This window comes from Thunnus maccoyii, chromosome 7 (genome assembly GCF_910596095.1).
Source record: "Thunnus maccoyii chromosome 7, fThuMac1.1, whole genome shotgun sequence".
Classification (NCBI taxonomy): Eukaryota; Metazoa; Chordata; class Actinopteri; order Scombriformes; family Scombridae; genus Thunnus; species Thunnus maccoyii.
In genome coordinates, this window is record NC_056539.1 from 33,462,501 (window position 1) to 33,487,500 (window position 25,000).

The 25,000-nt window shown below is 41.0% G+C and overlaps 1 protein-coding gene across 14 annotated transcripts in view; it reads left to right on the forward strand.

Annotated features, from left to right (window-relative positions):
* nfia (nuclear factor I/A) overlaps nt 1-25,000 on the forward strand; it is a 194,806-nt gene that overhangs the window by 47,576 nt on the left and 122,230 nt on the right. Inside the window, exon 1 of one of the 14 annotated variants that reach the window (XM_042416798.1) lies at nt 15,233-15,935. The exons of 12 other annotated variants lie outside the window; for them this stretch is intronic. In XM_042416798.1, coding sequence (XP_042272732.1) covers nt 15,933-15,935 — 3 coding nt within the window. In that variant the 5' untranslated portion in view covers nt 15,233-15,932. Of the gene's footprint in view, nt 1-15,232; nt 15,936-19,890; nt 20,016-25,000 lie in introns of those variants that run through there. One more of the 14 variants, XM_042416796.1, reaches the window with a different exon arrangement.

Consider the following 25,000-nt stretch of genomic DNA (forward strand, 5'->3'; position numbering starts at 1 on the left):
ACACGGTCTAATAAAACATGTTATAATTCAAAAAAGCAGCAGCTTTTATATATAACGTTATGAAATTTACTCAACAGAATCTTCAAATAACTAAATTATTTTGAGTTGTTTTCTAGTCTGAGGTCGAAGTTAAAGACAGAAACTAATAAAACGAAACAAATCTGAACTGAGAAATAATTACACATTTAAGCAAAATTAATTTTAAATTAGACAGAAAACAAACTTGATTTTTGCAAACAAAAATCCACAAATTTTCCATAAATTTCATTCATTCATTTAAGAAAATGGTTTTAATTTAAATCCACATGAACATGAAAGCAGAGCAGAAACACAGCTGATCAGGTTTATTCTCATTAATACTAACATGTTCATATTTAAGTTAAAGTAGATAAAACCTTTCATCATTAGATCAAATCTCTCTCAGTAGAATGAATGTGTTCTGTGTTTGACTGTCGGACACCTGTAACCTCTTCAGCGGCCTCCTGGAGGTCCTTGAACCACAGTTTGACAGCAGAAGAAGAATTCTCTGTTTAAGATTCAAACTGAAGCACGACGAGGCTTTAAAATCTTTTCTTTGCATATTTTTATTTTGTGTTTCTGATCATTTAAAGTCAGATTCAATCCTAAAAAAAAAACATCTGTTTGATTGTTTAATCCTTTTTTTTGTGCATCGTTCTGATTGGCTGATTGTCGATCCAATAAGGAATCGGCTCTGTGACGTCTAACGAAGCAGCTGACGAGCTTCTGATCAATCGTCTCCCTCGCTGTAATTAATGCAGCGATCCCATTGGTTCCTGTCCCACCTCACACCTGCCAGAGACTCTGTGTGTGTGTGTGTGTGTGTGTGTGTGTGTGTGTGTGTGTCCAGCTGTGTGTGCAGACTCCCTGTTTTTATGTGAACAGCTGGCAGGCCTCCTCTGTTGTTTTCATATTGTGTTTGGGGGGAGAGACTGCACATCTGTGTGTGTGTGTGTGTGGGTGGGTGTGTGTGTGTGTGTGTGTGTGTGTTGAAGCATTTCCTGCCTTGTTACCTTCCAGTCTCGTTGTGTTCAGGTGAATTCACTCCATTATAAACACAACGAGCCGATTAAAGCAGCTGTCTGTCAGCGTCGCTCTGCTGAACACAGCCATCCTCACTGTGATCAGATCACATATTAAACGTCTCTGATTGATCAATCACCTGAAATATGATCAATATAAATAATATAAAAACCTCAGCTGTGCGTTACTGCTCTAACAAAGATTTTATCTCAGATTTCTGACAACAAAAGTTACATTTTTGTCATATTTTCACTGTATTTTAACAGCACGACGCCACGTTGTTCAACTCATATGACAGCGTTGTCATGGTAGCACAAAGCGTGATGCTGCTGTGACGGCAGCTTCAGAGCAACAAACCTCAAACTTTGTGTCAAAGCGTTGCAGCATTTTATGATTTATTCTCTGAAAATAAAGCTGCAAGAAAGAAAAAAAATACAAAATCAGAGTTGGAAGTTGAAACAGTGCAGAGTTAAGTTGAGGATTAATAGAAACAGATGTGGAGCCGTACACACACACACACACACACACACACACGACATCCAGCAGCAGCAGCAGCAGCATCCACACGTCACATGATCACAGCAAACAGCAGGAAACTTGAATTAATTACAAAACAAAAGGTTGAAAAGTACTTTAGAGAGTCGACGACTGCTGCTGGAAAACACACAGAACTGGATGAAATAAACAAATGATTATAATAACTGAATAAATAAACTGTAACTGTAACTTTCTGTTAGCTGCTCCCGACAGAGTTTCGACAGCTTCACTCCAGATAATAAGAAGAATAAATTAGTTTTATATTCTCAGAGAAAATGATCCTTAAAATGGCAACAAAAAAAAAAATATAACAATCAGCTACGAAAAAATGAATGAAATACAAAGTAAGATCAATAATCAATCAGAAATGATCAAATATATGTTAAAAAATAAAAGTAATCAGTCAATTTATATTATAGAATAATCACTTCTTCTTGCTAAATGTGATTTTTTTTTTTTCCTGTATTTTAAATCTGTTTGTTGACTTTTTCCTCCAACTTGGACATTAAAGTTAAGATCTAACTAATATAAATATGATAAAAAAAAGAATTAAAATATAGAGAAAAGATCCAAATAAGAAGAAAACAGCTGCTGTTCATCATCTTCAATTAAGATTTTATCACTGAGCTGAAACCTGAGTTTGTTTCTACATATAATAAAGAACCAGACCATAATAAAGCAAACGAATCCAGTGAAATATTGTCGCAGCGTCTGAAGGAGACGAGGAGAGACTGTGTTTACTGGCTGTTTACTGGCTGTTTACTGGCTGTTTACTGGTTTGCAGACTGGTTGCCTGGCAGAGAGGAGACAGAAGGAGATATGGAGGGGTGGAGGGTGGAAGATGGAGGAGGCTTTTTTTTGTTTTTTTTAGGGTGGGGGTGAGGGTGGGTGAGGGTGGGTGAGGGTGGGGGGGGGGACCCAGCATATGCCCGGCCCTGCTGACAGCTTGCCTACGTTCCCCATCATCTCGCCTGCAGGCTTCCTTCTTCCTCTCAAAGACGGCGGAATATATTTTTTTGGGCGCCCCATCAGGTTGGGTCCTGGTGAAACCTGGTGTGCGTGGGCAATCTGCTGCGGAGGGAGGAAGAGCGAAGGCATTAATACATACGTGTGTGTGTGTGTGTGTGTGTGTGTGTGCTGGGTTTAGATATGTAAGACGGAGAGAAGAAGGAGACGAAGAAGAAGAAGAATCTGAGGAACTCGTCTCTTGTCGGGGTTGACCTCCGACCCCTCGCTGCTTTCCCTTCAGCGCTTAGCAGATATTTTCGTTAGCTTGTATAATGTGAAACTTTCTCCTCGGCTGGATCCATAAACTGAACACAGAGTTTGATACCACACACACACACACACACACACACACACACACACACACACTCTGAGGGAGGCTGGAGGTGAGAGGAGACGGGAGGAGGATTTTTTTTTTGTTTGTTTTTTTTGTTTTTTTTGGTTTCTCTGATGAACCGCTGACTCGACTCGTCCTCCGTCCCTCGCAGCGGTTGGTCTCTTTTACCTTGAACCCTCCTCTCGGTCAGGACGTCAGGAGATGCGAGGCTGCGTTCACCGTCTGCACCTTCTTCACAACGCTTTTTAATAAAAACCTGCTGTGTTCCATCGTTTCACTTCCAGGTGAGAACGAAGATGTTCGACAAATTATCAGCGGAGAACACGTGAAATCCAACAAACTGTAACCGCTCCAGTAGATCACAGGGACCGTTGTTTATTTATTTATATCATTCTGTAGTTTCCCAGCAGTGTTTCATATGTATTCAAATCTTGGTTGAAGTACGTGTGTTTTAGCGTCAGAATCCTTCCTGCTGTAGGTTTCTGCATGATGACGTCGCTGCGTATAAACTGATATAAACACAGAGACTCATCTCTCACTCAGCAGTCGACACGCCAACACACGTCACTGCTCGTTGCTGAGTTTCCGTCCGAACAACCCGCAAAATAACGCAGATGTTGTCGTCCTTTAAGGAGAAGCAAGTCCTCACAAATCTTTTATTTTCTTAAACCAAAGTAAGAATAAAATCTAGTCAACGTAGTGCACATTTTTTTTTTACCAGTTTTCAAAATAATTGGTTAAAGGAAACGTAGTGAATGTTTGTTTCCTTCCACTGCTGCTGCTGTGTGAATGTTAACAGATAAACAGCAGGTGGCGCTAATTCTCCGGTCGATGCCGTTGCAGAAGAAGAGAAAACAACGAGATGACGTCATTAAAAGAGCGACAATCAAAGCCCAAACGATGGAAAACATGATGGAAATATGACTTTTCTGTTAGTTTCATGTATGGATGTGAGGAAGGTTACAGCCTCCTCCTCATCATCGCTCCACACAGATCTGATGTTTTCAGCTCTTAAGTCACATGATTCATTTATTCACTCAGAGCTGCTGTTACACTTCAGACAGGAAACACTACTCAGCTTCTTTTATGCAAAAATTGAAAATGCTAAAAAACAACCAGTGAATGGAAAGACATGATGATGAAGACGGCAGGTCATCCTCTCAGCAAAGTAAAACACAGGAAAGGTGAGTTTAATTAGACTAAATATGAATCAGAGACGGTTCATTTAGAAACTGTACAAAAAGGAAATCTTCATTCAAGGTCCACTTACTAGCTTTTCCCCGCAGGTTTTCACCTGTTATGTGATGAACTTTTGTACTTTACATGATGCAGCTGAACACAAGATTCACTTCAAAGCTTCTGAAAATGCTGCTGAATGAATCCTGAGTTAAGATTCTTTAACAAAAAGAGTAACAACCTGCCTGATGTTTTTATCTCCATAGAAGTCAGTAAACATCCAGTAAGTCAGTCTGTTCGTCTCTGTGTCGACATGTCACCGCCACATTCGGTCCATCACAACACATCGCAGCCTGACCTTTAAAGTCTTTGCACACTAAGTCCGTTTTTTTCGTCCGAAATTGTCGCACGTTAAAAAATAAACACGACGTCACGTTGTATCGATCACGTTTACACGTTTGCATCCCTCAAAAGCCTTTTACAGAGTTGTTTGACCACTCAGAGCCACCGTACACGCAAACAACACAGCCTGGAAACACTATCAGCTGATCACAGGACGACTATTGATCATCATCTGGTCTGTATGTTGCAGCGTTTTGAGGCTGAGCCCTGAATATGTGTGTGTGTGTGTGTGTGTGTGTGTGTGTGTGTGTTCAGGATCAATCGGATCGTGGATATTGGTGATCTTCTTCTTTACTGTGTGGTTCTTTCTTTTTCTTTCAAGAATGTAGACGTCGACAAAGTCATATATAATCAATATAATAATAAAACACAACGGACTCAGTGTGCGAGGTTTCAAAGAGCTTTAATATATCAATATATCAACAAATCACTGATCAAACTCCTGTATTTGTTTCACTCTGCTGGTTGTATTTTAGAGAGAATGAGAGCAGCTGAGTTTGCGTCGTCAGACTGTAGGAAAGCGTCGTGGTGTTTGCGCTCTTTGTTTGATTTGTATGAGCTTATTGACTGTAATGATCGCTGAAAGCAACAGAAACACAGTTTGTGTTTCGGCATCGTGATGCTGGCAGGCGGCTCGCTGCTCCTGCATGTGTGTGTGTGTGTGTGTGTGTGTGTGTGAGACGCTTTGTGTGTAAACTTGAAATAGTCGGGGTGGTGCTGTTCTAAATAATATTGTGAGATGGCATATGTGTCTAACACGTGCTGCACACACACACACACACTAAGACACACACACACACACACATACTGGCTCATCAATGAAAGTCGGTCAGAGGGTGGGGGGGGTTCCGGCCTCTCCCCATGCTCTGCCAGGCCATCTGTTCCTCCTGCCTCCCTCTCACTACACAACTGCCTTCCTGTTTCATCCTCTTCTTCTGTTGTATCCACACACACCCACACACACACACACACACACACACACACACAGGCCCCAGCCCCCGTCAGCAGCCTGTAACGAGTTTTGAAGAAGAAGAAGAAGAAGAAGAAGAGTTTTGTGTCATCTGACTTGACTGAGATGAGTTTATGATGCAAGCGATGGATATTTTGGCGTTCGTCTCTCTCTCTCTCTCTCTCTCTCTCTCTCTCTCTCTCTGTCTGTGTGTTTTTTCAGACGCCAAGCAGAAAAACCGCGTCCAAACCGCCAAGGTCATCACCAACACTACTGCAGCTCCGGGTTTTTTTTTTTTAAGCTGCGAAAATTAAACCAAAAAAAAAAAAAAAAGTGACAGCTGAGAGCCGAGCAGAGAAGAAGAAACAGTCAGTAGATCTGCTGCTGCTTCACTAAACTCCACTAAATGTTCACGTTTTCATCCTTTGAGACAGAAATAGTTTTGGTTTGACGTGTGGAAAAAAATATATTTTGGAGGAGGATGTAAAACGGTAATTAGATTCCAGGATCCGAGCGTGTAGACGTTAGCTAACTGTCGTTCTGCTAATTATTCCGGCTGGACGTCGATGCAAATCTGAAACGCTGATGCTGATATTTGAGTTTCTGCAGCAGCGACAGACTGATATTAAGAAAATAAATCACTTTTTAGCCGGAAACAGCCAGACGAGGTCAGTCTGAAACACCTCAACATGTTTCTGGATGATCATCATGATATTGATCCTTATTTTAGCCTCCAGCAGGTCATAACGAGCAAAATATCATACATACCATACATGAAAACCTGTTGGTCAAGTTAGATTGATTGAACGGCCATCCAGCCAATCACAGCCATCTGACCGACCCACCAGGGTGACGTTCCACCTGCTGGTTGTGATAACAGATCAGATCAGTATGAAACAGCTGTTTAATGCTCTTTATTATTTCTGACACTGGTGGTGAGTGATAGTTACGGTCCAGTTGGACAATGTAGTTCAGCTTTCATCCTGTTGTGTACCATGAATGAAATAAGAAAAAAGAGAATTAAAGTCTTCATATGTTTGTGAAAAGACACTAGAAAATCTAAAGTCAGCTTAACAGTTAACACATTAGCTTAACGGTGTTTCCCACACTGTTAAGCTAACGTGTTAACTGTTAAGCTAACGCGTTGTTGCTAAGTTCGGGGCTAACCCACTTCGATAGACGAGTATCTTCAACTGACACACAGTCTGTCCTGTACATTTACTGCCAGACTGACAACTTACTGCTAAACTTTTCCTCTGCTCTGCTCGCGGTCACGTCACATTTCTGCCGCTAGCTCTCCTCACTTGTGCAACCATAAACACACACACACACACATTTACACACACGTGCACTGCCTTATGCCTTAACGGAGCTACGCTACTCTTGCACCTTTCACGTGGATGTCCTTTGAAGAACGAAGAGAGGGAAGACGTTGGGTGTTATTGTGCTCATTAGTAGCCCGTTGATATTAATGATACAGGGGAAACACTGCATCATGGTGTGTGAGTGCTGGTGAATATAGAAAGAAGAAGATGTAGAAATGCATGGCAGGAGTTTTGATTTGTTGTGGAGACTGGAACGAGGGCTGAAGGCCAGAGGATCAATCTACTGATCAATCTACTGATCAATCTACTGATCCTCTGACTTTTCCTTTAGTGCCACCATGAGGTCACGATTTCACTGTGTTCAATACTTTAGACTCTCTCTCTCTATCTCCTCTCCGGTGCTGCTTTTGTTCCCTTAAATCTGTTTTTTTTGGGGGAAAACAAACATATTGTAAAAGCTGTTTCACACCAGGTCCAAACTCACATTTCAATGCAAAAAAAATAAATTTCTGAATAAATATCAAACGTGAACGTCGCACGCCAGCTCTCAGCCGGCGAGCATTGATCCGAGCTCCAGCAGTGATGATCATATTTAGCTTTTCATGATTCTCAGCAAGAAGAAAAAGAAACGTTTTGGGTTTAAATATTTATATCTGAGTTTCCTTCCACCATGAAAAACATTTGCACTTTATTCTGAAACATTTCTTTTATTATAACCAGATACCAAAAGATCTTAAAGAGACGATATTGTGACCTACGTCGGATAGAAAAGGTGAAAATGAGGGATTTATACGGTTTGATAAAGTTTGATTTCATGCTTGGGATGAGACGTGGTGAAGAATCATCTATCAGCCTCCACCTGCGCTGATGACTCAGATCACTAAATAAGATGAAGATGAGGTCGAGCTCACGCTGCTGCTTCGCCCTCGATCTCATCCAACGTCATTAAACAGACTTTACTGGTCCAAATGTGACAAAGAAGGAAAGAATTCTTACTTCCTGCTTGGTTTTCTTCTGATTTCTCGCCACCACTAACTTGTTTTTTGTAGTATTTCTTCTACTTTTTCAGTGTTATAAATATTCATTTTATCGATATTGTGTCTCTGGTTTCCTTCTTTGTTTCTTTCTCTGTTTGTCCTTTCATCTTTTTCTTTTCTTATTCTCTAGTTTTATGACCTTCTAATCCACCTACATCGCTCTACTTTCCCATTTTCTTTTTTCGTCTCAGTCCTCCTGCTTATTAGACCTTCTGCTGCAGTTTTTCTTCTTCTTCTTCTTCTTCTTCTCTGTTAAATGTCAGCTCATCTTTCTTCTCTTTTTCCTGGTTTTCCTCCATCACATCTTCCTCTTTCTCTCCTTTTTCTCGTCTTCTCTTGTCTCATTTCTTTTCCTGGTTTTCTGACCTTATTTTCCTCCTTCTGGTTTCCTGTCTCTCCTTCCATATCTCTCTCTCTCTCTCTCTCTCTCTTTCTCTCTTTCTGTCCTCCTCCTCCTCCTCTTGTTTTTCCCCCTCTTCTCTTTCTGGTTGTGCGAGCTTGGCGGAGGCTTGGTTTCAGGCCCGGTGCTGTTGGCTGATCTCCAGCCTGGCAGCAGCTCAGTGGGAGCAGGTGGAGCCCCCATCCCCCATCACACACACACACTAACACACACACACTAACACACACACACACTAACACACACACACACACACACACTTTGTGGTCCCACAGTATTTTTTAGCCCAAAACCGCCGCCGACATCAGCCCGTCTCCATGGTGACGTCCGTGTTCGGTTTTCTAATTTCTGCTCACGTCTGATTGGCCGGGCGTTTTTTTTTGTGAAGTGATTTAGGATGTAACTCGTATCTCCTGTAATGACCCAACGTAATAAATGACACTTCAGCTCATATAGAGTCACATATACACACACCATCTTATTATCTGATGTGTTAACGATGACAGAAATTATATTTGTTGACTCACATAAATGTCACTTTAAAGGGCAGATGAGGCGAGTTTACCTGCACATTTCAACAACAAGGCCATTCAAAGTGCTTTACATAAAACATTAAAAGCATTAAGACAAAGTGCAAAAGAAACACATTTAAAAGGACATTTAAATAAATGTAAAATTGTTATTAAAGAGGTAAGACAATTGAAAATAAAAACAAGCTAAAATAGAATGAGACAGGCATAAAATACAAGAATAAAATGTAAAAATTTGGTTTAATAAAAGGCAATCAGCTGTGATTTAAAAGCAGATCTGCAGTTTTCTGGGAGTTTTTACTCTGGAGACAGAAAGCAGACCTGATCCCAGACCACCTGAGAGGTCTGGACGGTTCATAATGTAGCAGCAGATCAGAAATGTATTCAGTGCTTTATAAACCAACAGACAGGAAGTCAGTGTAAAGACCTGAGAACTGGACTGATATGGACTCGAGCAGCAGCATCTGGATCAGCTGCAACTGTCTGATAGATTTTTTTAGGGAGACCTGTGAAGACACATAACTGTGGTAGCATATTTTTGTCGTTTTCCATAATCTGAACCAGTGGGAGCATGTAGATGTTGAACAGAAGAGGCCCCAGAACGGAGCCTTGGGGAACTCCGCAAGTTATTTTTGTCCACTCAGATGTGTAATTAATTACCTATAGACACAAAGTAGTCCCTGTCCTTTAAGTAGGATTCAAACCAGTCCAGTACTGAGCCAGAAAGTCCCAACCAGTTTTCCAGTCGGTCTGGTATGTTGTGGTCAACTGTGTTGAATGCAGCACTGAGATCCAGTGACGCTAAGACTGAAATTCTGCCACTGTCAGTGTTTAAGCGGATGTCATTGAAGACCTTCACAAGAGCAGTCTCAGTGCTGCGGTTTGGTTGAAATCAGTTTCACCAACCAATTTAGCCCCATAAATTGGCCGTCCTGGCTAATATGGGACAGTTGGCAACTCTTTGTGTGAGGATGAAAGGTCGTCCAGGTGATCAGGCGGAGATCCAGGGTCCTACAACAGTGGAGCAAATCTGTTCTCCAGCTGCACATTTGGTTGTTAGTTCTCCTTTTCTCAGCTGTGTCCTAAGAAGAGGGGTTGAAGAGGATGATAGTGCAGATCTCAGGCTGCTGGGCTCTGCCTGCCACTCTCAGGCTTTGCTCCAAGAGAGAGACACAGGGAGGACTTTCATCCGGTACACAGCCCTCCTGTTTCTTGGTAGTCTTTGTGGTGCTAATTAGCTGTGTGTTAGCATGATCTTGTCTACCGTTTTGAATCCAATCACTTCCACTGTCACTTCTAACTGGTGAGTTTTGGTTTCCAGCACTGCAATCTTCTGTAGAAGTTTGTGGAAGTCGCCTGTGGAGAAGGGAGGCATCTTGCTGCTAATTAGCTTTAGCTAAGTACCACTTTTCCAGTCACTGCAGTACAGGCTGCTGCTGGTAGGCTACTGAGGAGGTCATAAAAATGTTGAAATATAGCAATAGTCTACTATAGCTACAAAAAAAATTACAGTCCCAGTGATTTATACGTATCCAGCCGCCGTTGTTCGTAGTTTCTCACAGAAGAAAAACAAGAATATTAGCAGAAGAAAGCAAGCAGAGGTGAGAGCAAGCAGCAGCAAGCTGGGATAAAAACCATCACTTTAACTGTGTAGTGCAGGTTTTTGGGGTTTTGAGATAAGTGACGCGTTTGCTCCCAACTCAGTAACAGAAATGAACTTTGGAAAAACTGATTTGAAAAGTTCAAAAATCTTTTAAAATATCTAAATGTTGACAGTGAGATCTGTGAGTTATCCGGATTAACAGTGAGGTCACATTAACATCCGTTCACTTCAACTGAAGATGTTTGGACTGATGAACTCACTTTTGACCTGTGAACTCTCACCAATAGAAAGACATTTATTCTGGCGGGGTTTCCAGCAGCGTCACACTAACAGACTTTTAAGAATCTTCCACAGATTCATTATTTCACTCCTGTAACATCATCAGACACACGGTGGACAGCAGAACCAGAGATGTTGTCTCATCAAACCCCAGCGCCTACATTACCCACAATGCAACTCAAACCTTTAACTGACAGTCAGAGTGACCTGTCAGTCTGAAACGGAACCAGTGATGTGGTTATATGGTTTGGTAACCGAGACGCTCCTAAAACAACATAATTTAAAGTGAAATTAGCGGATGACGTGTTGTCATGGTAACAGCGGACATGCTGTGACGCTGAGGGTTGTGACTCTGTGCTTCAAACTGTTGATGAGACTGAAGGAGAGTTTGAGCTGCTGTGTGAAGAGAAAACACCTGCAGGAGAGGACCAGGTGTGTGTGTGTGTGTGTGTGTGTGTGTGTGTGTGTGTGTGTGTGTGTGTGTGTGTGTGTGTGTGTGTGCGGTGATGGGCAGTGAAGGACCTCGCAGCGAGCCGATGGTGTAATTATCTCTGAGGCAAACACACACACACATGCACATTTGTACTTCTGTGAGGACCCTTAATGACATCATTCATTCACTGAACCTCCAACATCAACCCTCAAACAGGAAATGACCTCATGTTTCAAAATGTCCTGATTTTCTGAAGAAAGTTCCAAAATGTTTTCACTCTAAAGTCCTCAGAAAGACAGAAAGAGCACAAACACACACATGAAAGTGGTTTTACTGGGAGCTCCCAGTGTGTGATCCTGCAGCCTGCTGGGAGTTTGTCTCAGCCGGTCACTGCTGATGAATGAATGAATGAATGAATGAATGAATGAATGATTGACAGGTTGGATTCCATCACTTCTGCGTCTGATGAAATACAACATTTTTTTTTTACAGCAGATGATTAAAAGCTTAATTTGAGATATTTCATTAATAATTATCTCATCGTCTTATTATTTGAACTTGTGTCGTTTCATATTGTGCGGTTATTTATCAGCTCACATCTGGTTTATTTAGATTATTTTGTCCTCAGTTGCGTCTAAATGATATTAATCTAGTTATGTTTTTAAATTAATATAAATAAACCATTTAAATGAATATAATGATTGGGATAAATGTGCATCTGTGAGCCTTTTTATACAGATTTTATAGTTTTAATGAGAGTCCTTTGTTTTAACTTCATTTAACTTTCAGGATTTTTTTTCAGAATTGAAAAAACTAAGAAAAAATAATGATGATAAAAAATCTTTATTTATTCTACATGTCAGAGTTAACAGGAATAATAAACGTCCCAGTGAGTAGTATGATATGAAACATATATAAAAAAAGATGGAAAAACATTTTATAAAGCTTTTTAGTTCATTATTTACTTGTAAAAACATGAATATTTTTTATGTTAAAGTGTTTTATAGTGAGTCTGCTGCGTGTATTCAGTGTTCGGTGTAGTTACAGCTGATCGGCTCTAGATGGAGCCTCAGGTTCAGTTCTGCTTCATCAGGACACTTCAGACAAATCTGATGAGTTAAAAACATCAAACTAGACAGACAACACATTTAAAATGACTTTAAAGAACATGTGATGATGAGTAAACTGGTTCTATGTCATTATTCATCATCATATATCTGATGATCTAAAACATAAATCACTTTACAGGCGGATGTCGATCAGGTTTTTGGAGCATCCTGATTATATGTTTGCACATGTAAACGTCATATCAATCAATCAATCAGATTTTATTTGTAGCACCATCCACACACAAAACCATAAATGACTGTTATAAATAAAGACTCAATAAAAACAGGAACTGAGAAAACACATCACATGAAGAAACACCAGAGGAAGGATGAAAATGTAAAAATTCAGAATAGTAAAATAAAACAATAATACAAAATTGAAATGTGAAAAAAGATAATAAAATACTAAAAACGAGGAGACGGTAAGAAAGGAACCTGAATGATCTCAGTGTTAAAGCAGCAGTCAGGTGTCTGTAATCATTCCTCCTGTTCATACTGGATATTAAAAGATTCTTCAAATGTGCTTTCAATGGAAGTGATGGAGGATAAAAATCCACAGTGTGTCCACACAGTCATTTAAAAGTCTGTGTGAAGCTTCTATTCAGCTTCATCAGTCTGAGTTAGTCATATCAAGTGGATATCTGACACATTTACAGTCTTTTTAGCATCAAATTCCCTCTTTGTGTTTCCTCGGACAGTGTTTCCCTGTTGAGCTGCAGGTGGAAGTATAGTAACAAAAAGAGGGACTTTGGCACTAAAAAGACTGTAACGTTGAAAGATATCTACTTGATTTGACTCATTTGGACGCTGAAGCTTCATATTAGCTTCAGATAAACTGTTAAACACATCACTTCCATTATAAGGTCATTATGAAGGGATCTTCTACTGGTCAGTATGAACAGGAGGAATGATTACATCAAGAAAAACATGTTTCAATGTTCATTTGTTCTCCTGACTGTTGGTTTAAGACTCACTAGAAAAGCTGTGAACTCGTCCTTTAAGAGTCTGATCTATGCTACCTGAGATGAGTCAACTGTGGCGAGTAAAACACTGATTCATCTGTCATGTGATCAAAGCTGAAATAAAAAGTCAAAGTGTGAAGACTCACCTGAATCTACTGCAGCAGAGACACATTTAACTGAAACAGACAAACATAAAGACAATAACTCTGCTGTTAGAAACATGTAAACAGGAAGTTCAATAAATATCACTAAATATGATCAAAACCAGGATGAGACTCAGCAGCAGGATTAGAGCTGCAACCATATGTTAAGCATGGTATTTTAATAATCCAATCATCATCATTTTTTAATAAAATGCTAATTTCTCTTGTTCCAGCTTCTAAAATATAAATTCATCCTGGTTTCTTTCTTTCGTCTTCTATGACAGTGAAGTAAACATTTAAGGACGTCACGTTGGACTTTTGGACATTTTATAGACTGAACAACTAATCGATTGTTAGTCGCAGCCGTAACCAGGATACATGCGTTCATTTATCATTTATATATCATCATATAATCACAGCAGCACATAGAACAGAAGAAGAAGAAGAAGAATGTAGTAAAGTGTGAACCTGCAGTGTCTGATCTGCAGCTTATATGATGGACGTCTGGACAGCAGAGTGATCGGCTCTCTGTGGAAGTCTGAGCCAGTAATCCATGATTACACATTAAGATTATTGATCATATCGAAAACCCAATTTAATTGCTGTAATCTAATTACCTTCTCTTTGTCTTGACCTTCATCGCTGAGACGTTGTTTAGCCAACTAATAACCGGAGCCTGGGATGTATTTGAGCGAAGTAAATCTGCAGATTGTCTTGTTAAATCACGCCGGCTGTCCTTCTATTAACATAAAAGCTTCTGTTCATTAACCTCAGACGACTCACCGCTCGCAGCTCTGCAGCCCGACTGAAAACCTGCAGAAGAAGAGATCAGCGGAGGTCAACGCAAGTCTGCCAGATTTATATAGAAAGAGCTTTTAACAAACAGGTGCTTCACAAGACAAACTTTGGATTTAAGGCGATTCTGTCTCACAAATTAGAAATCTGGGAGAATAATTGAGGAAATCATGTAGAGACGCAGCTGCAGGCCTATAAAATCTGCAAACCAGCAGCATACACGTCTGATTTTAATATTTTTAAATACATTTTTGACCCTGAAGGAACCAAACTCTAAGACCTGATGTGCAGCGTTTTAAGACATTTTATGCACCACAATCTTATTAAAGTGAAGGTCAAATGATTTATTGTTGCACTTCCATAAAATTCGTGGACTTGTAGAGACAGATTAGTCCAAATCTGTGCAGCAGAGGTCGAGACTTTTTATAGTGTCTAGTTTGGGTCAAACACCAAAAAACACTGGATCCTACATTTCCCATGATGCACCTGGATGATGTCTTTAATTAGAGCCTCCCGGCCTGGTAAACAACTTCACACCTCCAGTTTGTCTTTACAGCTGAAGGTTCGGTCTTGTTTTATTTCCATCGAAGTTCACACTGAACTGACGAGTTTACGTTTCCTGTTTCGTGGCGAGTCGTCAAAACTTCACCTTTAACTTCGTCCAATAGAAACAGGGCTGCGTCGTTATTCCGGCTGCTTCATCATCATGTTTAGTGCAACATTAATCTCGATATCACGGCTGTTTTCACTGCTGTACGTGGAACAGTTTTGTTGAGCTGAAGGGTGAAACTGCCATTTATTCCAAAATAACCTTGATGACATCACTATGACATCATCAGAGGGTCATTTTCCCCTCCAGAGCTGCAGGAGACCTCATACAGTTATAATTTATACATTAAACTGATCTCGTCTGTTTATCACAGTCTTCTTGTCTGACTGTATGTTACATGAGAAACACATCATACGTGTGAACATTTCACACGTATGATGTCACGCGTGACAGTGATGACAACATGTGACGTTTTTAATGTGAAATGAAACGGATGAAATTTAAAAGAATCCCTTTAAAAAAAGACACAAATGAACACGTGTCACATGATATTCATGTAATTCATATGTTCACATGTGAAATATTTAATTTCATGTATGACCACGTGGAAACATGTTCAACTTTATTAAATATTTTAAAATAATTTTTTAATGCGGAGTCTTTGCTGAGTGAGTCAGATCAGAGGTTTGAACACCTGACAGGTGAGCAGCTGCGGATCCTCAGCAGGTATCACACTGCAGCTGCCTGACGAACCTCCGCCGGTGCGTCCCGGTCCGGTCAGCCCGCTGCAGCCTCCCCGCAAACATCTGCACCTCCTTTCTCCTCCTCCTCTCTCCTCCTTTCTCCTCCTCTCTCCCTCACACGCACGGCCGTCACCGCGCGCAGCACCGACCGGGGAATGAAGCCGTGTGAAGCGGCTGTAAATCAGTCGGTGCACCGGCCGGTCCGGCGGCTGCAGCGCTGCAGGGCTGAAGCTGCTCCCCGCTGCACGGAGCTGCCGTGCTGTACCGGGTCACACCGAGCTGAACCGGGTTATGTGGATCCAGCGGGACAGGAAGAAGAGGAAGGAGGAGAGGGAGGAAGAGGGGACAGCGGCTAGAGATAAACAAACAAATAAACAAACAAACAGGCAAGAGATTGACTGGTGCAACTTCTGTAAAGTCCCGAACCGAGCCGAGCCGAGCCGAGCCGAACCGACAAGTACAGAAACAGGAGCAGTAAACTGTCTGGACCGCTGGATTATTATTCCAGCAGAATAACTCAGACTGACTCTGGACCCTGAAGCATCCTGGGTAGTTTCTCACCTGCTCTCAACTTCTCAGATGGTACGTCATCACTCCGTCATCAATAACTCTATCAGCTCACCTTTACCTTTATTTATCTATAATCAATAATCTATAACTCCTCAGATTATCTCTGTTTTATTTGTATTAATCTTATTTTGTGTCAGTTAATGCAGTGAACGAGCGCGTTCTCGTTTGCGCGCACACGTCAGGGTTTTTTTTAACCTTAATTTTCCGTCCAATCAGACGCGCCTCTGACGTTCAAATTCCTCCGTTTCGTCCAATTACAGCGCAATCAGAGATCGTGGCTCTGACGTGGCAGCTCCTGATTGGCTGTTGGTAGATGGAGGCTCAGCAGAGGATCAAATGATGCTAAAATCAGCCTGAATGGTCAATAAGTTTAATGTGACTTTATTATCACTATAATATAAATAGTTTATTGTCTATTATTATATTTTATCTCCTGTTATTTTCCTCTAATATTCCTCTAAAAACATCATCTGTGGTTTCTTATCAGTTTATAGAAACTTAATCTCACTTTTATCTTATTAAAGCTTCAAATAAGGATTTAAAAACATCCCTGTTGTCTCATCTCAGTAGTGAGTTTATCACACTTTTATCTTATTGTCACAATCATTTTCAGACATTTTATTGTGTTTAATCACATTTTATACTGATATAACTCTCCCAGATGATCTATATACGTATTTACAGATGAGTTCTGTCTGTTTATTGTGACTTTATCACTAGATGAGATTTTATTTTAGTGCACTCTCTGTTCAGGTGTGTTTAAAGTCTCCATTATTGGTTTATTTGAATGGATTTCATATCCCAGTAAAGATTTAACGTGTGTATGTGGAGCTCAGTAGAGGTTTAATTGTCCATAATGATCATTTAATCTGCTGTAATATTCCTGCGATGTTTCTCTGAGGACTTCAGAGAGTCTGTGGTGAGTTTATAACGATCGTGGTATTTTATGTCCTATATGTGTATAATATCTTCAGTCTGTGTGTGATCCTCCCTGCTGATTATATTCCTGTCTGTAACGGCCACTTTATGGTAGTTTTACACTGTCTGTGCTTCTTACTGCTGATTTATTATCATCATTTTCCTGTTTGTATCATTTTTTAATGATCCTATAGAGACATGCAAAGTAGCTTTATAGAAGCTTTATTGTATTTTGTTTCCTCTACAGACTAATATTCCTCTTATATCCCCGTAAAGCTTTTTATTGAGTGTCTCTGCTTCTCAGATGTGACTTTATGGTTCTGTAGTGTCTTCAAATGTTTCAACTTCCTGTAGACACATCTGACCAATCAGAGACTACATCTCTACATCTACATTATTATACATGATGTTCTTATTTCATATAAAGAATACAGTTTCTACAGTTAGTTAGGTGTAAACCGAGCAGCTGTGTGTGTGTGTGTGTGTGTGTGTGTGTGTGTGTGTGTGGATGTGATGTAGGGGGCGCTGTTATCTGCCTCACACCTGCAGACACAGTCGAGTCTCTGAGATCAAACTCACCTGAAATACAGAATATAAAACATCTGGAACGTTTACACGCACCAGTCAACTTTCAGCTTTTTCTCCCTAAAAACATCAGAGGAAAATATTTGTACTTTTATTTACCAAAAACCCCCAAAAACTGCACCAAATACAGCAGCTGACCTTCTATTATAATACTGATACTACAGTCATGCATCACTGAGTGCAGAAGAAGTTTTGATATTCAAATAGATTGAATGTTTATATTCTCACATTTAGAGGGATGTAAGCTTTAAAGGAGCGCTGCTTTCCCTCCAATTTACAGATTTTAATACTCAAGTTCAAGTTCAAAAGCTAATTATCAACATGACGTCTGTTTCTTTAATATCAGGAGAGAAAAACAAAACTGACAAATATCAGACAAAACATAAAAACAGTGTGGATGCAGTAAAACCTGAATTTTTAATAAAAGATCAGTGAAAATGAAATAAATACATGAACACACAGCAGAGATAGAAAATGATGGAAAGTGTCTTTAGAAGGAATTTATAATCAAACCTGCTGTTTATTAATATATCAAGCAATCATAACGTCACATAAAATCATAAAACATCACATCATAAATGAATAAACAGACTAGTATCAGAGCTGATTGGTTCATATCTCCATCATCTCACATCTGTATTATAATATATACAATAAGTTAATAGGACTTGATGATTTAATCATAATAATAATAATGTTTAGTGTTGGAGGCTTTAAAAGGAGACAATCGTCATTATAAAGTGTAATTTCAGTGGTTGAGTGTGTTGTGAGTGGTGTGAGTGGATCCTGTCAGATCTCTATAGATCTCATGGATCCTCCTCGGACTCTGTCAGCTTCTTATTGACCTCATGGAAGCGGCTGCTTCTGCGTTTCTCTGCGCAGGAAACACAGACATTTACCGCTTTAAAGTGGCTTGTAGCGCTGGATTAGAGGTTGTTGGTTTCTGTCACGCACACACACGCACACACACACACACACACACACACACACACACACACACACACACACACACACACACACACACACACACTGAGACAGGAAAGTGAAAAAAATTTGCCTGTGGATTGAAGGAGCGGAGCTGCAGAGCTGCGGAGCTCTCGGACTTGATTTAGCGCAGAAAAGATTGAAACTTGTGCAGAAACCGGCGGGAGTTTGTCGGATCCTGACTGAGACTCTGCAGGATTGATCCCTCTTCTTCCTCTTTAATGCATCAAACCCCAAATGTTGTCTCGTGCTGCCCTAAGGACCAGTTTTAAGTTGCTTTTTTTAAAATATAAAAAGCAATGAAAACATTTCAGCAGCGAATCAGAGCTCCTTTTCTAATCTAATCCATAACTAATCAATAAACCCACAACCCGATCAGTTTCATCTCAATACTCTCCTGAGCGGCGGGATCACACACACACACACACACACTAACACACACACACACACACACACTAACACACACACACAGCAGCGGCATCACCACCGGATTCTACTTGTGAAACTGCGCGCGGAGGATCGATGGGTTTTTTTTTTTCTTTCTGATCAATAAGCTGAGTGTGTGATCAGTTTCGGCTCTGCAGGGTCACTGCGCTCAGTCCGCGGCCACACCGAGTCTACACACCGACGCAGTCCGGTGTCGGAGAGTGCAGGTCCCGGTGCAGCAGACAGACTGAGGAGCGGAGAGGAGGTGGCGCTCCTCTCTGCGTCCGGGACAACACACCGACTCTCTCTCTCACTCGCTCTCTTCTTTACCGTCTCCTCCTGCTGGAGATAAATTAACGGAAAGCAGCTGTCGGTTGTTTTAGAGGCGAGGCGGCCGTCTGGCAGCTCAGGGATCCCGTTTTTGCCTTTTTTTTTCTTTCTTCCTCGTCAGATCTCTTTTCCCGGGACTCCGCGGACACCGCGGCTGCTGCTGCTGCTGCTGCTGCACCGCGCCCTCCGTCCCGAGCACCGAGGAGCCGCACCGCCGCAAGCCGGCCACAGCGCACCGCAGGACGGATAGACATGTTGCCGAGGTCCGCCGGTCGCCGCGGCTCTCCGACGGTTTGAAATGCAGTTTCGGGACGTTTTGGAGGTTTGCACCGTCCACCAGCACCGGCCGCTCTCGCCTCAGCTCCCAGCACCGACACCACACCGGGCTGCCCTGTGATCCTTTCTATTTTTTTTTTTTATTTCTCTAACGGGACTTTTCTCTTGTTGCTGGAGATGTTCTTCGTGTCTGGGCTGAAAGTTGTGCGCTCCCCGGCGGAGGGCCTCTAACAGGTCCGGACAGTACATGTAACCCGAGGCGGGGTCAAAGTTCAGCGCTGGTTGGAAATGTGAAAGCGAAGGGGGCAAAAGGAGGGCTCTATTTCCCCTTCTCTCACTCTCTCTCCTTTTTCTGTTCTTTCCTTTTTTCACACACAAACACACACATACACACACACACACACACATTCACTCACTCACACACACACACACACACACACACACTGCGCACACGCACACGCGCGCACACACAGGCTGGAGTTACAGTAACCCACACACACATAAACACACACACACCTTCCAGATCTAAGATTAGATCCGACAGATATGTATTCCCCGCTATGTCTAACACAGGTGAGTCTCCTTTCAAACTTTTTTAAATTCTCTTAACGGTGTTTGTGTGCAGCGGAGCTCGGACTGAGCTTCTCTCCTGTTTACTGTCCACTCAGGACTGTATGGACTCTATAGTCTGCAGGCTGCAGCTTCGCTTCTCACACTTTCAACTGTCTTCCTGTCCGCCGCTGCAGCACATGGCGGACGGCGCCTCTAAAGTTCCTTTTTCCAAATTTTTTTTTATTTAACATGAGCGTTAATTTCTGTCTTCTGACACTGTTTCTCTCGGTAACTTTTCCTGCAGAATGTCGCGTGTTGTCGAGTTGTTTCAGCGGAGCTTTGAGCCGCTGGTTGAGCTTGTTTCTTGTGCCGGGTGCACACACTCTGTCCCGGCTGCTCCGCTGGCAGAAGCCCCGTTCAGGCTCGCGCTGGCCGGGCAGCCGGAGCGGATCAGCGGCTCCGTGTCTTCCCTCCTGACTTCCACCTCCAAAGTTTTAATGTCATAATTTGCGCAAAATGTGGATGCGTAAACTCGGGCACAGCCGTAATTCAGACGCGTAAACTTGTTGGTTATTTCTGTTTTTTTTCTTTTGCCCCCAAAAACTTTCCAACTGTGGTCGCCGACATGCGTCTCCTTCAGGGCAGAGACGTGCATGTGCGGGGAAACACGAGCAGAAAACCACTGAAAGCTGTGAGAGTTTATGACACATGTTGTTCAGAGAGGCTTCACATTTAGTGTGAAAAGAAGTGATTTAGTGCAGCCTGAGGCGGGATGAAGGGATCCGTCAGCTGCAGGGTGGTTGGGTTTTCAGCTCTTCACATCGGCTGAGCTGTGCTGAGCTCTGCAGGTTGTTCCCATTTTGTAAAAATCAAAGTGAATGTGATCATTAATTGGTTCCTTCCTGCTGCTGTTTAGGCCTCACAGAGGAACCTCAGGGCCTGACAGAAATATGTCTCTGCAGAGAAAAACAAATGTTTGTGTCAGAGGTGACCTGAAGTGTCACAGCAGACCTGCAGCAGCCAGAAAAACATCAACTGATTTTATTTCTGCAAGACGACAAACTGCTGACAAAATCATTTATCATTTATTTCCAGCATAAATCATAAATCAAACATTTGCATATTTACCTCCCAACAACTTAAATTTGACCTAATTTATTTCCCTCTTTAAAAAAATAATTTGCTTTACTGCAGGGTTGTGTTCAGGGTCAAAGGTTAAAATAGGATTTAAGAGCTTTTTTTGGGTGTGACCTCATGGAGATTTTGGCTTCCTCTTGCTGGAATTATCGTCCTAATCTCCTGAAATTAACCGCAGCCTCTTCTGCAAAGAATGAACATTTAAATCAGCCACATATATTTTTATTAAATATGTTTTAATTTGAGCATCAGTCATCAGTATTTTCATCCGTCAAATTATTTGAATTAAATGTGTTTCATTGCAAGAATAACCTCTTGAGTACAATTACATCCCATAATTTATCCTCTATATTAAAAATGACTGGAATTCAATAATTTATCATATTCCAGAAAAGGACATTTAATCTGATTTATTGACATTTAATTGTAACAATTTGTAAATGATTTATTGATATTGTGGCTGTGAGAGGAGATAGTTCAGTAATCTGCTGCTTTGTTTGAATCCAAAAATTCTCCACAAATAAAAAAAAAAAAAAAAAAAGAAATCATTTGGCATCCTGATTTTCCGGTGGAAGCTTCGGTTTGTTTGGAGACACGTTTGAGGACGATGTGAGCGTCTGAAACTGCAGCAAAGAAACAGGAGCTTTAACGTATAATCTGATTATCAGCCAGTAAAACCAATAATCAGCAGCCAGAGTCCTCGCTGACTGTCGCTTTTATAAATCCTGCTCAGTTAAAAGGTTGGAAAAAAAAAAAAAAAATCTGTTTTCAGGGTTTTAACAGATGTTTTCAGCTTAAATTCTTCACATCGGAGACACTTTTACTGTTTGTTATTTAGAAATGAATTCTTTAATTATTTCTTCTTTATTCATTTCTGATATTTTTAATATTTTTGCATAAGAGTGTTTGTTAATGAGCTGTTCATGTTTAATCCAGAGAAGCTGTTTTTAATCCCTTCAAACATTAAACACTTTATTTTTATTTAGCATCAAAAAACAAAAAAAAAACACCAAATTTGAAGATTAATATTTATTTAATCCCAAAACATCAGAAACTGCTGATTTCATTTTATCAGTTTCTTGAAGCTCAGTTTTGGGATTTTGGAGAATTTTTTTTGCTGAAATTTCAGATTTAAAGAAAAATAAATGAAACGTTACGTGAAGCTGCTCGTTGCCTCCCGGCCAGCAGGAGGCGCCATAAAATAAAAGCTTTTATTCATTTGGATCCTAATTTAACTCCACGTATTTAAAGATTCACTCACTAATAAAACCACAGAGATACATTTTGGGATTTCGTGATGTTACGAGAAACTTTGAGATTATCAAAGACGACAGATTAGCAGAAAAAACTAGTGGTGATGAAATGATATTTGATGTTGTTGCAGGTGTTTAAGTTTCTTTAACTTCCATTTTTAAGTTGTTTTTTTTGGGGGTTTTATTGATTTTAAAGAAAAGTCTTTGCAACGAGTCGACCTTTACATCACGTCGTGCTCACAGGAGAAGAAGAGGAGGAGTGCTGTGTAGAAAATAGACCAATAAATATAGAAATATAAATATAAGAAATGCAAACAGACGTGTTGAGACTCAGCTGAAGAAAAACCTGCAACAGACTCAACAGCCATGAATGAAAAACATAAAACCAGAGAGCTCCCATCTTCCAAACTGGCCTCTAATCCACTGAGTTGATCACATTTTGATATATTAGATATCAATAACAGATTATATTAGATATCTGAAATCTGTCCCAAAATAAAACATCAATCACAGGAGTCAAAGGAACGGCTGAACCGAGGAAGGTAGATTCTTCATTTCCAGCACAAATGATCTTTTATTAGAGTGATTCTGTTGAGTCTTAACAGATAATCTGTGTCTATTCACCACCTTTCCTCAAGTTCAGACTCTCTCTAGTGAAGTTTGTGGTGTTTTGTGGTGAACTGAGCCTCGATTGGTCCAAACTCTCAGATATCAGCGACGTCTCTTTATCTGTCCGGTAGCCGAGTCGTGTGCAGCTTGTGTGCAACATACTGTACATGCAGTTTGCATAAATCTCCCTCCTCGGAGTGTTGTGTCGTCGCTGGCGTCCTCCTCCTCCTCCTTCCTCCTTCCTCCTTCCTCCTCCTCGTCCTGCATCACCAACGGCGAAGTCTCTGTGGCTCAGTCGGGCCTCGCCGCTGAGCCGCCCGAGTGACACGCCGATAATTCCCTCAGTGTGTGGGTGTGGGTGTCAATAGACGAGGAGGGAGGGAGGGAGGGAGGCAGGGAGGATTACCATTATTGCTCCCCCTAAATGACTGTTATTCATGGGGTTGTTGTTACAGGCCTGTTATTTGGAGCCCATTACATCTGTCACCAAGGTGCAGAGGGGGAACGTGTAAGCCTCGGTCCGGCCCTCCGCAGGTTTTACAGACGCTTATTTCCCTCGGAGGGAAAAAACGCTGAAAGAAAGAATGACCCCAAAAAAAAAAGAGAGGAAGAAGAAAGGACCCCGGGGAGCCGCGTCACTCGTCCTCCGCACCACCTTTTAACCAGGCGGCCTTTTTATTCAGCACACAAATCTGATTCCTTCACTGAACAAAACAACCTGCCAGCGAGACGACATGATGGTCACTTTATAATAATAATAATAATAATAATAAAATGTTTAAATAAAGAGCCACAATCAGAAGTCATTCCTGCCGGCTGTGATGCAGCAGCAGCAGCTTCTCAACCTTCAGATGCAGAAACATTTCTGACAAAATAAATTCCAGAAACAAGAAGAGAAACAAGGATTATTATCTCAGACACAACTGGCAGAATTTAGACTTGTTTGGAAAAAAGCAGAAACAGGTGTTTAAGGCCAGATGTGAGAGAGAAATGACTCGTTTATAAAGAAGCTGAAGTGGAAACAGCAACAGATCGGCGGTCAGTCTCTCACCGAATCTGAGAGAAAAATATTATATTTTCTTAAAACGAGCTGCTAATTTTGTGTCTCCAACACAAATCAATCAATATTTCTTCTTTCTAGTGCAGCGATCTGACACTTATTTCTATTAAATATCTGACACAACGCTGATTATTTCACCAGAAAAGCAGATTTTTCTGGTTTTAAGAGCTACGAGCAGGTTGTCGAGGTGAAATATAAACAATGTTAGACGGATGTTGTTTGCAGTGTTTTGCTAATCAGGACAAACTGCAGAAAATCTACAATTTAAGTCAATGACTGAGTCCCAGAATGACGTGTTTCCCTTAAAATAATCCTTTAAAACAACCAATCAGTTGAAATCATTTCACATTTCCAACACAAATCAGCTGTTTTTTAGTTGTTTTCTTGATTCCAGTTTGTTTTTCATTATTTCTCCTGAAATAACAGAAGCAGCTCTGCAGAACAAAAACTTCATTTTATTTTGTTGAAGCAGGTTTGGAACAGATTGTTTGCAGTTAAAAGAGTCCTAAAATATTAGAAACCCCCCAAAAAAAACAACTATTAGTTTGACATAATTCCATGTTTCCATATAAATCAGCTTCTATCTCGACTCGGATGCAGAAACAGGATTATTTTGTTTCAAGACACATTTCAGAAAACATTCCTGTGAGTGGAGGGAAAGCTGAGAACAACAGGGATTATCTCACCCCGCTGGCAGAAAACCACGCTTTTTTTTTTTTTTTTTTAAAGGCTGAATATGAGACGGAGTGACTTGTTAAGTGGGATTTTGTTTGCAGCGGACAGACAGAGTGTGAAAAAGCGGTGGAGGAGGAAACGTCGGCGTGGAGGGGACGGTGTGAGCGGGTCAGGAAGCTGAAACGCTGCACTGGGCTGTGAGGAATGTTGGTATGTGGCTCAAACGAACATCCAGAGCTGCAGATCCACTGTGGAATGTGTGTGTGTGTGTG